Source organism: Anabrus simplex, chromosome 3 (genome assembly GCF_040414725.1).
Source record: "Anabrus simplex isolate iqAnaSimp1 chromosome 3, ASM4041472v1, whole genome shotgun sequence".
Classification (NCBI taxonomy): Eukaryota; Metazoa; Arthropoda; class Insecta; order Orthoptera; family Tettigoniidae; genus Anabrus; species Anabrus simplex.
This window is the reverse complement of record NC_090267.1, coordinates 467769165-467784713: the sequence shown is the minus strand read 5'-3', so window position 1 is coordinate 467784713 and position 15549 is coordinate 467769165. Positions and strand designations below refer to the sequence as shown.

The 15549-nt window shown below is 40.9% G+C and overlaps 1 protein-coding gene across 2 annotated transcripts in view; it reads right to left on the bottom strand.

Annotated features, from left to right (window-relative positions):
* Positions 1-2204: 2204 nt before the first annotated feature.
* The window catches only part of GAA1 (glycosylphosphatidylinositol anchor attachment 1), a 141401-nt gene continuing 128056 nt past the window's right edge, over positions 2205-15549 (bottom strand). For both annotated transcript variants that reach the window (XM_067143589.2, XM_067143590.2), the window contains exons 12-13: positions 9249-9413; positions 2205-2967 (exon numbers count right to left, since the gene is read on the bottom strand). In XM_067143589.2, the coding sequence (XP_066999690.1) occupies positions 2682-2967; positions 9249-9413 (451 nt within the window). In that variant the 3' untranslated portion in view covers positions 2205-2681. The remainder of the gene's footprint in view (positions 2968-9248; positions 9414-15549) is intronic.

Sequence of the window (15549 nt, the reverse complement as noted above, 5' to 3'; positions counted from 1 at the left end):
TTTCTTGAGACCCCATTGCATAAGTAGGACTTCAGAGAATGTGACCTGCTTCTCACTGCTAATTTCTTCAGTACAGTCTCTGAATGCCTTTAATAAGTCACAGACCTCCTGAATAATAGTGATGTCCTAGTTTGAAAGATTTTGAAGTTCGGGGTAGTTGATGGCCACCACGGACATTAAAGAGTTTTTTACTAAAATAATTCTCTCTAACATATAATATATGGAGTTTCACCTGGTGACCACATCCTGATTCAAGCAAAGACTTGCCTCTCCGAGTTGTTCTGCATAGCCTTCAGTCTTTCACAAACTTGGGGGCTTCTTTTGAAAAACTCCACAACGGCCTTCACCTTACTCAGCAAATCTTTTATTGTCTGAAGACCACACTGAGCAATTAAGTTCAGCGTATGCGCAAAGCAGGGTATTTGTTCCCTGTTAATTGCACAGCAGCTACAATATTAGGCACAATGTCAGTGACAAATGCAACAATTTTCTTCTTAATTCCCCTCTCTTCAGAGACTCTTCTTAAATTATCAGCTCAGTTGGCCACTGTGTACTGTAGGTCATACTTTATGCATTCCAGCAATGAAGAGTTCAGTCTGAGGTCGGCGTCTAAATAGTGGCAAGTCACTGACAGATAGCTCTCATTGTTGGAAGACGTCCAGCTGTCTGTGGTGACTGCAACACTATTTGCCGACTGCACATCTTTTCTCACTTTTTCTTTCGTCACAGTGTACAACTGGGGAAGTAGTGTATTACTTAAAGTCTTATGACTCGGCATTTTGTAGCCACTATTTAATTTTGAAATGAACTTCTGCAGGTCCTCACTCTCTACAATATGAAACATTATTAGTTTCAATAGCAAAAAATCGAGTTCCTGACTTCTGTTAGAGAGGAGCTTGGCGAAATATGCAAAAATAGCACTGTTCCCAAGAGTCACACGTGGCATTGTTGTTGTTATCGTCATAGCCATTATTGATGTTATCGTTGTAGGAGTGATGGTACTTGCAGAATCCAATGATGAGAAAGTCGCTGGATAAACATTTGGATCGTCTGGAGAGTTTGGGCGTGGAGGGGCCAAACATTAAGCAGACAATGACATGTGGGATGGACTGTTTGGACATGACGATTTAAATTGAAAGTGTTCCCTCCTTTGTAGGATATCACTTTAGAACAAAATTTATACTTTGACGTATTATCACCTATATCAGAAAATAAGCCCCAAATTTGACTACATTTTCTGGAACGACTAGCCTTAATGAATGCCTGACCCAGTATAAATTAAGATATAACCTAATAGTGTATGTTAACCTATATACAGGGTCTAAAACTACTCACTATAGAATTAATAAAATTTAGCCTACACCTAATTCCAACACTAATGCACTACAAGAATAAAATAACTTTCACATGCAAAACAATCATTATCACTAACAGAAACTTCCGCAATCACAGCAGTCCTTCACGAACTTTACTTCCAAGAGCGTAAGATCACTACTGACAATGTGTGAACTAACCTTGTGTGCACAAGGCCAATACATTTAGCCATAAAATCTGGGAATTCCTCAGACTTCAACCCATGAAGGCATCATCTGCTGACATTTTTAAGTTTTAGTCAGGGGATGAAATCACCACTAAGAAAAGGGTTCTCTTGCGATAACAGATCAGCGTTAAAAACATCTCATTTTCAAGTATAAAACTGTCGACAATATTTAACAGAAATTTTTATTATATTTGAAAAGAAATATATTTCTCCTACACTTGCATTCCTGAGGGTTTGAGGGATGGGGGGGGGGGGGGGGAGAGTGTGAACTGACATTACCGGTAACAGGAACATTCATCTCTGTAGCATCTATGAATGTTACAGAGAAGTGCACCTGCGTGCTACCTGTTGTCCACTTTGTGTACTTCCTCGTTCTGTATCTGAAGTATATAACTAAGCTCGCGAAGTGAGAAGCCTTGTGTGCAGTGAATGAGAAGGAACATGTTCGTGGACAAACTATTTCAGTGAATGCAGAGTGCTCTGATGGGAAAGTTGCTCATTGTGAAGTAGTTCATGAAGTAGTTCTTTCTTGGAAGCGAGAGTGTATGAATTATTTCCCAGAAGTGAACTGCTTCTTTCCATTACTACTACCGAGAAATGCACACCACAGATTATGCTTTTTGTCAACAACTGGTTATCTTGCTGCGGAATAACTCACGCCCACTTCACAAAGAGATTTTTTTACGAATGTAAGAAAAACCCTCATGCTTTCTTCTAAAACTCAATTTACAACCAGGAACGAAACAGTATGGCATTTTATCGAAACAATAGAAAACCAGTTGATTCCACACACAAAGTACTGCACAGATACTAACACAGACCTTTGGAAAATATTAAAACAAATAAATTCCCTAGCATACAGATTAAATCTATGGCCAATTCAAACACGCTATTACCCTCACTGACTAACGGTTCAAAATTATTGCGACACTAGTTTGGCGGGGCCACCAACGACAATACTGAGAGAGCGGAGTGATAACACTAGATATTCTATTCGTCACTGCACGAGACAAAGTGGTGTGATGTTTCTTATATGGAGGAATGAAGTAGTACATTTATTTTATGAGAAGGAACAATCAATCCTAAATACGATTTTTTCTCACCACTATTTAGAAAAGAGTGTCTATTTTACACTGTAATGTCATGTATGTTTCTGAGAGTCTACTGTAGAATGCAGCACAATCCAAAACAACATCCAAGCTGGTAATAAGATAGCCACTGCAACACTGTAGACCCAGTTACCATATATATAACTGTCTACTACAGAATACATGAGAGCCTGGTAACTAGCCTCCAAACCACGGCTTAACATCTTCTTAGGCGAGTCTTCAGGAAACGTTACTGCAGTGAAACCAATAACCACCACAGTCAGCAAACTCAATGGATGGAGCAACAGCCACCAGATCTTCTGAAGGAAACGTATGGGCCTGAAAAGATAATTTTTTTAAAAGTAAATGCATTAGCTTATTACATTATTGCACCCCAAAAACCTAGATTTTAGTTTTACAAACAACTGGATTGAAGTAAAAAAAAAAAAACTTCTTTTAAATCCACTTATGTAAATAATAAGTTTGAATACTGTCATATGCTGATCGATGAATGGCCAGATTTTGAAGGGTGATGGAAGAGTCATTTATTGCCTTAGAAGATTAAATATACAGGCGACTGATAAGGTAATAAACATATGCCATAAAATATACCATGTGATTCAGCCACCCGTTCCAATGTAGTTTTATGCAACCTGCAATATTCATTCCGCCCTGAAAACATCTGCCCTGCCAGTATGCTCAGACAACACAACCGGATATCTTGGTATTTACCATGACAGGACGCCGTAATATTATACTCGTATTAAACACTGGAAGGCATGCGTATGCCTTCTAGATCATATGAACCTGACAGCCAGCGAAACACTAAATTGATATTGTGACCACAGTAAACCTAATACAAGCATTAACACTAGAACAGCGGAGAAAATAACATTCCTAGAACAGCGGTAAGGGGTCATTTGGAGCCATCATAAGAAATGCTTGGAAAAGTTCAAAACATAACACAATAAGACATGTATTTTCTTCTACTGGGTTTCCACAACTTTATTTTAAACATAAAGACCTGACATTAGTGCACGGACCTTTTATATTACTGATGGACACATGAATAATCACAAACAACTGCACCATGTTCCTCTAAAGAGTTTTCACAAAATTACGCAATTGAACACCTTTTCTTAGTCAGTCATCCATATTGCAACAATTATACATTTTCAGAAATTCTTTAGGAAAATTAAAAACACCCTAAACATATTTTGCACACACAACTTTTACTTTTCGTGCACATTTTCCGCACACAGCTTTGAGGCGCTTGCTGCCGGCACCGCTACACTTGTTGCCTTCACACAGACCAACTTGGCATTTCTTCCGCTTTTTAGATGGACACGGACCCACAGCCTCCTCCTCTTGTTGTTTTTGTTGTTGTTGTCCTTGCTCGTCTCGCCTTGTTAGTCCACTTGCCAGGTGGAGGATGAACTTCTTTGCTTTATCTTCCTACCCGTTACTTGCTTGTAAATGACCCATGCATTGATAGCTGTTAGGTCTAGGATATTGTAAAAGACATACATTGGCCACCTCCTGCATGCAGCCTTAGTGGTATATTTATGGGACATTTGATTGACCACATTTACCTGATGTTTCTTGCCATTGTAGAAAGTTACGATTTCTGAGTTCTTCTTTCGCTCTGTGTTCATTGTTACTTGAGCGTGCTGTGTGCTGAGAAGGACATTCTTGTTCTTCTTCCCTTGGTACACTGTCAAGGTGCAATGTGGGTTCCCAGTCTGTCACAACATGGTTGTAGAGTACAATTCAGACTTGGTCTTCTTCACCGCAGTAGGGATTTCCCGAAGAATGGGGTTGATTGTTCCCACCAACGAAATTTTTTTTCTCTTGAAGCTTCTTAGCAAGTTGGAGTGATGTGAAGAAGCTGTCTGTCGTCACGTTTCTCCCTTGGTTTAAAAACGGCTCCATGAGGCGAAGTACCAAGTACTCTCCCAGTGGGTGCTTATCCGGATGCGCGTCAACTTTACCAAGGTATGGAAAGGCATTACAGAAATATTTTGAGTTTACATCTACATCAATCCAGAATTTGAGTCCATACTTGTCGGGCTTGTTTGTCATAAATTGGGTAAATCTGCACCTGATTTTGCTGGGAAGTAATTGTTCATCAACTGTAATATTTTCACTTGGGCAGAAACAGTGAAGGCAACTTACCGTGAATTTGTCCCAGATTTCAGACAAAAGATCGAACCTGTTAGCTGGCAGGTGCTCATCTCGGGTTGATTTCTCATTGAAATGGAAGAATCTGTGCAGCTCTTGAAATCTATCTCTTGACATTGTGTCCTTCATGAATTGCTGTCCACAAAAACGCAGCCATAGCTCATCCACAAACACACCTTTCGAACACAGGACACCGCGGGTGTACGTGATGGTAATCATAGCCTCCAACTCCTTGAGCGACACGGTCCAGTCGTGTTCTGGGGTTCTTTCTGACCGTTTCATTCTGTGTGTCGTTTCAATAGACAAAGCATCGATGACAGAGTTGTCAACTCGGTGGTAAGAATTTGTTGTGGGACCTCCCCTGTCCTTCAGGACGTTCACTGCAGCCCGCCTTCCAGATGAAGAGTTTGAATCCAAGACCTCCCACTCGGTCCCATTTCGGGTGACCATCTTCACTGATGAAACACCTAACTGAGACTGAGACATCTGAGGCGAATTCAGAGGCAGAATAGCACTTTCGACTTCTCCTGCGGATAATTCATCCTCTGTCTCCTTATAATCTTCGTCCACACTAGTCTCACTTGTCTCAAGCAAAAAAATCACCATTTGAATCGGATAGTTCACTTTCAGACTCAACGTCTGAATTTTCTAGCATATGAGACACCTCGTCAGCAGAAAGATGATCGCATGACATGTCTGCAAGAAGAACACTTTCCTAATGATGAGATGAATACAATAATTCTGCTAACTGGAACACTCATCTGACAGTAAGAGCTCAACAATACTAATAATAATGGCTGGGTACACACTGTTGTCTGACAATGCAAACTGCTGTAATAAGGAATATTGCACAAGTGTCAAAGTGACCCATCCTTCTGTCCTGGGAAATGTAAATATTTTACTGGGTGGGGTACAGTACCGTGAACGGGGGGAAAAACGATGAGAAGTCAAGATATTTGAAGAAAAATGATACAAGAGTGCGCACGTTATTAAAGAAAAATTGAAGATGGGTGTCATTTTGACCCATTCCGTTGTTCTAGTGTTAAGCCGCTCAGGGTGCCATACGGAACTGTAGTTGGTAAAGGCGCGGCGGGTAGGGTTTATGTGTGAGGTGGGAGGTGGGAGGTTTGAGTCCGGAGCAAAGATTCCATATTTTTGAAATAATTGTTTAATATGTATCGCATGTAATGTAAGTTCAATACCCGCTTTCATGCAGATTGTATGTGAATGAATGAGTTTGTGGCCCTAAGAAGAGCCGGACACATACAGACTGGAAATAACAGGAACACAATGGCCCTGACAATGTAAATGCTCGATGTGATGACCGTTTCGGTTTATGCACATTCAGGCCTGGTGTCCAAAAGATCATCTTGCACGCTGAAGCATTCCAGGTGTAATTGCTCAACAGGCGTCCGTGATGAGTTGCCGGAGCTGGTCGGGGTTTTCCGGCACTTGAACGTAAATGACGTTCTTCAAATGCCCCCACAAGAAGTAGTCTAACGGCGTTAAATCCGGTGATCTGGCAAGCCAAGAAACAGGACCTTCTCGTCCTATCCACTTCCCTGGCAGTTCCTTGTTCAAATGGTTATGAATGGGTAAAGTCGAATGTGGCGGAGCTCGTGGGCCACACCAATGGCCCTCAAAGAAATAAGGTCCAATAAGGTAATTCCCCAAGATTCCACACCACACATTCATTCCCCATCGTAATTGATAGGCTGCCTCTCGCACCCAGAGAGGATTGTCAGACTCCAATAGTGTTATGTTGTGGCGATTGACACTCCCATTATTGTGGAAGCGTGATTCATCCGAGAACAAGATATGCGATACGAATGCTGCATCATTGTCCAACGTGCCTAATAGCCACCGACAGAACTCCATTTGAGCTTCAAAATCCCGCCCTTGGAGCACTTGGTGTACCTCAAGATAGTATGGGTGAAATTTATGTTCATGCAGTATTCGCCAGATGGACGGCTGGCTGGTGTTCACCTGTCGTGCAACCGCCCTTGTACTAACGTGTGGATTATTACGAGCTGCCTCCAGAATGGCCTCTTCTGTTTCACCCAAAGTAACGGGCCTATCGTGCACTGGTGGCTGCTTGGAAATTTCGCCTGTTATATTTAGGCAGCTTTCAACATGGTGGAATATCATAGTACCTGGCTGTCACCTGTCGGGATACCATTTCTGATACAGATGTAGTGCCTCACATCTGTTTTGTCTTGCTTCCCAATAAATGAGCAGCATGTCAACGTATTGCTCTGTGGAAAATATGCCGAAAGACAGCAGAGATTACATTCAGGCCCTAACCAGTGGAGTATGCACAGAGAACAAGATGAAAAACAGCACCGTTCTACTGTTTGAATATGGCAAACGTGGGCCCGTGTTTATGTATTCAAACATCATACCGATGCAAAAATATTTGAACGGTGCAGGATTCGAACCACCGATGGCACATTCCGTCGATTACTAGGCTAATTCCTAACCACATTCGCTACACTACACTGTGGGAACATGCTGGTGGCATGACGAGAGTAGAGTACAAACGCCATCCAGTTTGGAGATTAATATATTAATTACTGCACTGTTACCTAGTTTTATGCATTGATTCCCCTCGCCGTTACCCCGGTCACAAGGCACAACATATTAACAGAGTTACAAGGTCAAAGGAGGTCGCTATGTGATTTCAAGGCGCCATGTTTTTGGGCGGACGATGTAACCTGTCGGTAGGGTTCAGAATCATGTGCAAACTGTGCTTACTGGACATTAGTACCATACAGTACGCCTGCAGGGGAATAGCCACCTTTAACCATGTTGCACGTTAGTTGGGTTGCATAAAGTACATTGAAAGGGGCAGCTGAATCACATGGTATATGCTGTTGTAAGATACTGTACATATTTCTGCACCTTCATGCCTCAAGACAAATGTTGTGTTCATAAAAACCAGGGCAGCATCCTTCAGGTCCTCATCATTGTCAAACTGTTTTCCACCAAGATACTCTTTATCTCTGGAAACAGGTAGAAATTCAACAGTGCCAAGTCCAAACTCTAGAGTGGGTGCCAAAAAACTGCCCAAGTTCCAAGACTTTCTGGCAGTATGCAGTCTGGACTTAACAAAATCAAACTTCATCTGCTTCAAAGATGGAGAAACTTGCAGGAAACAATCTGACAATGAGGATGTAAATAATTCTGGCATGGACAGTTGAAACAAAGGGCAGAACATTTCCACAGTGAGAAAGTCCCTCTAGTTTGTTCTATCATTTTCTGAATCAGCTGCCCTTCCCATATTAACCTATTTGGCATTTTTTGTCATGCTGTTTAAGACTTTTAAGTATTATGTACAACCACATAAAATATTGTATTGTATTGAATAGGTGGTTTTATAAATATTATTATAATATTTGTGATATAGGTCATCTTCAATACGGAACAAAAATGAGAATAGTTACTTGTAACATACTACTTAGTCAAGAAGCTCACCTTCTTTCTCCCGTCGAGCAGCTCGCCTTCTTTCTCCCAAGTCTTCCAGCCCAAACTTTGCAACATTTTTGTAAACACTACTCTTTTGTCAGAAATCACCCAGAACAAATCGAGCTGCTTTTCTTTGGATTTTTTCCAGTTCTTGAATCAAGTAATCCTGGTGAGGATCCAATACACTGGAACCATACTCTAGTCGGGGTCTTACCAGAGACTTGTATGCCCTCTCCTTTACATCTTTACAGCAGCCCTTAAACACCCTCATAACCATGTGCAGAGATCTGTACCCTTTATTTACAATCCCATTTATGTGATTACCGCAATGTAGATCTTTCCTTATATTAACACCCAGGTACTTACAGTGATCCCCACAAGGAACTTTCTCCCCATCAACGCAGTAATTACCTAAATCTGAGAGGATTTTTCCTATTTGTGAAACTCACAACCTGACTTTTAACCCCGTTTATCATCGTACCATTGCCTGCTGTCCATTTCACAACATTATCGAGGTCATTTTGCAGTTGCTCACAATCTTGTAACTTATTTATTACTCTATACAGAATAATATCATCTGCAAAAAGCCTTACATCTGATTCCACTTCTTTACTCATATCATTTATATATATAAAAGAAAACATAAAGGTCCATCTACGTTGGTTTATAAGATAATGTCATAATACTTTATCTGATTCTATACAATGGACATGTACGTAACATGGGAAGTGCAACTTTTATTTATTAGATATAGTAAATTAACGTGTTCATTTTCAAATTTTGAATTACTTCACAAATAGCAATTTCAACTGTCGAGGGCAGGCTTTCATACTAATGTGTAATAAAGAGGCACATGAATGTTACAATGAGTTATACTGTAAAGGTTTTAATCTAACAGCAACAGTCAGAATGACTGCATCAGCGGATCTAGGTATCTAACTACTGAAGTTCCAGTTGTTCTAGTGTTGACTTACCCTTTCCAGGAAGGTCCTATCCATAAAGCAGCAGGAACATATAAAGTTGCACACAGCATGGCCAAAGAGAAGTTATGCATGGAGACTGCTAGCAGTAATGTAGCTAACTCCAACAGTGCTACTATGTTTAGTAAGGAACAGGCCTCTGCACTACAGCTTATGTTTCTGTAATATTAAGCCAATTTTTTCATTAACCTTAGTTTAGTGTAGGAGAAGACATCAGAGCCTTATCTACACCAAGCAAAACAAGGCAAAATAAATATACGAGATAAATAAATTCATTAAGAAACACCAAATTTTCTTCAAGATTAAAATCAGGGCAATGGTGAAACTAAAGGATTTCAGTAGACATGATATGGGCTTTTGGACTTATGCTGTGTCAAGAAAACAAGGTGAAACTCTTAGGTAAAAGCAAGGACAAACTGTCCCCACTATTACACCCTGGGGTGTACAAAATTTCATGCTCTTGTGGCAAGGTATACATTGGCCAAACATGCCGGTCCATTGGGACTCGCATTAAGGAGCACCAAAGAAATATCCGTCTCAAACAGCCAGAGAAGTCAGAAATAGGCGTTTTCCAAGTTCGTATGTTCGTCATCACCAGTTGGTTCACTCCAAACTGTGTGTTAATGGCATACTTTCATAACGTGTGTACACCGGTTATGCCCCCCCTTCCCCCCTCACAACATCATCCTCCGGTTTTCTCCACATACAGTACTTATTTTCTATTCTTCAGCTCTGTTCTAATCTATCCTGGTGTCTTTCGTTGCATTTTAATTTATTTTATTAGTTTCTATTTATTTCTTCTACCACATTCGTCCCTGATTTGTCTGATGGTTCTCCCTGATACTTCTCATGCACACACGGTGTGATAGAACATCTTAATTGGAGCTTATGTTGTTGTCAGCTCCCTCTTGAAGTGCTGTGCTAGCATACAGTGAGCCACCTGGTGATGAACGAGTGTACCACTACAGCTCCAATGGGAGGGCATTCTTAAATTCAAACCCTCATTATTATTGCAGGAGACTTCCTTGTGAACAGTCAAGATTTTCTTCCGAAGATGCAGAGCAAAGTTCTCTGCGAAGCATAAAGAGTTTCACCTTGTTTTCTTGACACGGCATAAGCCCAAAAGCCCATATCATGTGTACAAGTACGGGCCATGAAATCATCAATGTTAACATTAAAGGATTTCAATTTCATTCATAAAAGGTAGAATTAAATACAACTTTAGGTCTGGATGGTAAAGAATATTGATAATCTGACATACCACACACCTAGCCCAATACTCATGTATGCAATGAACATAATCCTGCTAGGATAAGAATATCACAATGTATCAAAGGAGCTGAAGTACAGCATATTAGTTGATATTTTATGAAGAAATAATAATATACAGTGTGTCCAGCTTGAATGTATAATAGAATAGACATGTAACAGAGTAAATTATCGGCAGTCAGTATTTAAGTTCAGGGGTGTCTGGATTGTGCACCAGGCTATGCACAGGGAGTATAGTTTATGACTTCCCACTTCCATTCACAGGCCGTGGGAATCCCCAAGCGAATGCCATATGGCTTGTGTCAAGCCTGACTTGATAAGTGTTGACAGGTGATTTAGCTCTCTCGCTCAGTTCGCTAGTAACTATTGGACTTTTTTTTTTTTTTTTTTTTTTTTTTTTTGCTAGTTGTTTTACGTCGCACCGACACAGATAGGTCTTATGGCGACGATGGGACAGGAAAGGGCTAGGGAAACCACGGAAAACCATTTTCAGGGCTGCCGACAGTGGGGTTCGAACCTACTATCTCCCGAATACTGGATACTGGCCGCACTTAGCGACTGCAGCTATCGAGCTCGGTATTGGACTTTTTAAGATGTGTTATAAGGTTATTGTCATGATGGTAAGTATACTACAGTGCAAGGAATACTTTTGGTCGAGTGCTATTTGCACAAGAAGCAGAACCAGTTAACTCATTGGCATACCTTGCCGCCTACCAGGCGGTCGCACGTTCAGTGACCATTCATACACAGACACCTGGGAGGCGGTCTACTGAGAGGTAAGCTTTCGGCAACTAGTTCAAGCCTTCTGTCCATAGATGGTATGATATGCAGTATACCATCTGAAAGCTGAGAATCTGCTCTCTCTCTTGAATTTGGAATGAACATCATAGATCGCAGCACGCAATCGCTCTCCAAGTAGGATGATTACCCGTTTGGTGTCCGGCTCCATGGCTAAATGGTTAGCGTGCTGGTCTTTGGTCACAGGGGTCCCGGGTTCGATTCCTGGCAGGGTCGGGAATTTTAACCATCATTGGTTAATTTCTCTGGCATGGGGCCTGGGTGTATGTGTTGTCTTCATCACCATTTCATCCTCATCAAGACGTGCAGGTCGCGTACGGGCGTCAAATCGAAAGACATGCACCTGGCGAGCCAAACATGTCCTCGGACACTCCCAGCACTAAAAGCCATACGCCATTTAATTTCATTACCTGTTTGATAATCAGCAGAAATGGCCATAGTAAACATTGTATTACAAGGAATAAAATCAAACATATATTATAGGATAGAGTGAATGGGGCAGTGATGTAGTTTTAGAAAATTAAAAAATTTTATTTACTAGAAATGAAAGTTACAGCAGCATAACAAAAAAAAAATCACGTGAGAGTGATGATGCGTTTGAAGGTGACGATGATGATGAAGTTCATCCTGCCTACAAAAAAAAAAAAACAACGGAATAATAATAATAATAATAATAATAATAATAATAATAATAATAATAATAATAATAATAATGTTATTTGCTTTACGTCCCACTAACTACTCTTTTATGGTTTTCGGAGATGCCGAGGTGCCGGAATTTAATCCCACAGGAGTTCTTTTACGTGCCAGTAAATCTACTGACACGAGGCTGGTGTATTTGAGCACCTTCAAATACCACCGGACTGAGCCAGGATCGAACCTGCCAAGTTGGGGTCAGAAAGCCAGCGCCTCAACCGTCTGAGCCACTCAGCCCGGCAACAACGGAAGATGGCTGGGAATGGAGTAAAACAGGTGATAAACCTTCCAAATATGGTTTTATATGAAATTCTGGAATAAAATCCATCATAAACGGGACCCGCCCTCCAGATCCCTCCCCTCTAGACATTTCTTAATACGTGGTTCACAACTCTTCATGGGATGAGATAGGTAGTGAAAGAAACGCTTTTGCCGATCACTTATTCACAGAAAAAAATCCCAACAAGTCAAGAGCTGCCCCTTTTAGTCACATCTTACAACAGGCAGGGGATACCGTGGATGTATTCTAACCCCATCCACAGGAAGAGCAGCAACACGATACTAGTTGAGAGAAGTCCAGGTCATTTTCTGCAAATTGCTGCCTGGAAACACTCTAGCATGTCGCAATAACCAGCGGTATTCACTGTCGCTCCCCTGGCGAGAAAATCAACCCAAGCATGCCCTTGTGGTCCCGAAAAGACCACTGCCATACCTTTCTTTGCAGATGGATTGTACAGACGTTCTTGTGAGGTGTGAAGAAAGGGTATTTCCATGACATAGATGCTCTCTTTGTCTCCCGTATTTATACGATGCACTCACGTTTCATCTCCTGTCATGATATAGCGCAGAAACAGCACTCCTTCCTCATTAAACCACATCAAGTGCATGAAAGACAATCCCATCCAAGTGGATTTCTGATCTTCTGTGAGGTGCCTTGGCATCCACTATGAACACATCTTTTGGTAGTCCAGCTGCTCATGTACAACAGTATACACACTGCTGTTCATCAGCAATGTCACCGACTCAAATGCAATGATCGTCCGGTATCAGACCTTCAATACAGCACATCTGTCCTGCCATTATCGAACTCTGTGCACCAATGCCAATCCTGTTTCCGTGGCACGACATTCACACTATACAGTACACCTCAACAAGTTGCCAAAGAATTACCACTGGTCACATGCCCTTCAGAAGCAAAAACTGGATTGCACTACACACTTCTATGTTTGACCATGTTTGCATGAGTGCAGCCATCTTTCAACTGATATTGCAAGGATCTGACATAACATATGCACCATCCAGTGGCTGCATAATAAAGCAGTGGTCTCCTGCTTCTGTCCTGATTGAAAACTCTTAACACCCGAGGCAATAAGTCACCCATGAGAGTTCTTGTTTCCCTATTTTTTGAAGAGCCTTTATATATATACGTATATATAAAATGAATATAATATATAATGAACTTTAGATAAGGATATAAACTTCATGGTTATGATCCATATCGAATTGTGATCACAATAATAATTAAATTTATGTCATAATGGTCCACCTTTTCAATTATTATTATTATTATTATTATTATTATTATTATGTGCGTATGGACCCAATGGATCACGCAAAGCTATAACGGTTCTGTTTTCTGAGTTGCTAAACAGCTCTCATCCTTTCTCCATGGATCCTTTTTCGTTCTTCTGTCCACTTTGCTCCAGTCTTCTTTTTCACTTCGTTCTCTGGTTGCACTTTCCATCCATTAATTTTTTTTCTATAGAGGTATCTGTCCGTGGTGTCATTTGAGTTCATCTGGGCTTGTTCCAGATCCTTCTTCACTTCCCGTACCCATGGAATATTTTTTAAATGTTCTATGTAGGTGAGAATCTTGTGTGTCAGTCTACTTGCCGGCAGTCTGCGGGCGTGCCCATAAAATTTCAGACGTCTTCTGCGGATGTCTGCTGCAATGTTGGAAAGCTCTTCTGTCACTTTGCGTGACCTCAGAAGCTGGATGTTTATTTCAGAAAGTGGCGTCTTCGACCAAGTCCTTCCAAATCTGAGGTGACCACATTTCACCTTAGCAACTTGCAGGCAAAATGTTTGGGAACCAATATTTGAAATACAACAGCTGTGAGTTAGGAGTGATATTGGAAAGAGCACTGATTTAAAGCCATCATATTGAAAAAGCGGCTGCAAAACTAAAAAGCCGTAATAACCTACTCAGTAGGTTAGCCGGAACATCATGGGTTGCTGATGTTAACACTCTCAGGACTACTTCTTTGGCTGTCGTATAATCTCCAGCTGAATACTGTGCAGGAATATGGTTGAACAGCTCCCATTGCCAACTGATTGACATCCAACTCCGCCAGACAATGAGGATAATCTCTGGCACTCTTCACTCTCAGTGGCTACCTGTACCGAATAATATTGTTCCCCCTTACATCAGGAGACAGAAAGCTCTTGTCTGTCTGTGGCGTAGAATAATGAAGAATGACGTTCTCCCAATCCACCAAGACATCCACCAAATCACTACATCCAGGTTAAAATCACGAAAACCAGCGTACAGGACAACTATACAACTTACTTCAACTTGGTTTGACCCCCAAAATATATGGAAGGATGAGTGGTCTAAATCTCCACCTCGTGGTCTGATTGAAATAGATGACCCCACCATAAAAATAACTGGCTTTCATCCCCCTCGGGCTATCTGGTCACGACTGAACAGAATTCGATGTGGCATTGCCCGAACCAGTGCAACCTTACATCAGTGGGGCTGTATAGACTCGCCTCGTTGTGACTGTGGATATGTAGTGCAAACCATCAAGCATATCGTACAGGACTGCCCTCTACATATGTATCCTGGGTCCTTGGAAGATCTTCATGCAGCCAATCCAGAAGCAATTGAATGGATTAAATATCTACCAATCCATATTTGAAGTTATTTTCTTTTCTGTCCTAATGCTGTAAATTGTATATATTGTACATATTCTTTTATTTTACTGTCTTGTATGCATCATATGCTAATAATAATAATATGATAAGCCATTTTTTGGAATGCAAACTGTGAAAGAGCAGCACTCCAGATTTCACTGAGTAACACCTGATTTTAAAGTGTAGTTTTTATAAGATTGTGATTTTCTTACACAACTTTCTAAGTTTTTTTCAAGTAGTTCCAAAGTCTTCTGCAGGTACTGTGTGACACTTGTGTGGCCTTCTGCTACATACTCGGAGGCAGCTGGTATCACATCTACTGGTGCTATCAGGGGAGAATCATCAGTTTCAAGCAATAGCGTGCTAGCACAGTGATAAGACAGTACCTGAAATTAGTACAAGCAGTAGCTTGAAAGTTTTGTCATTACCAATATACAGGCTTGCCTTTGCTGTGAATGTCCTACCTTTCAACATTGAAATCACAGTATTGGTTAACCAGGGAATAATGGATCGATTTGTTCCTGTATTTTATAAAATAAGCTTGTAACACAAAAATCTTAGATATAAATTTTCTGTTTTCAAACACTCGAAAAAACAAAAACCATAATCATTATTT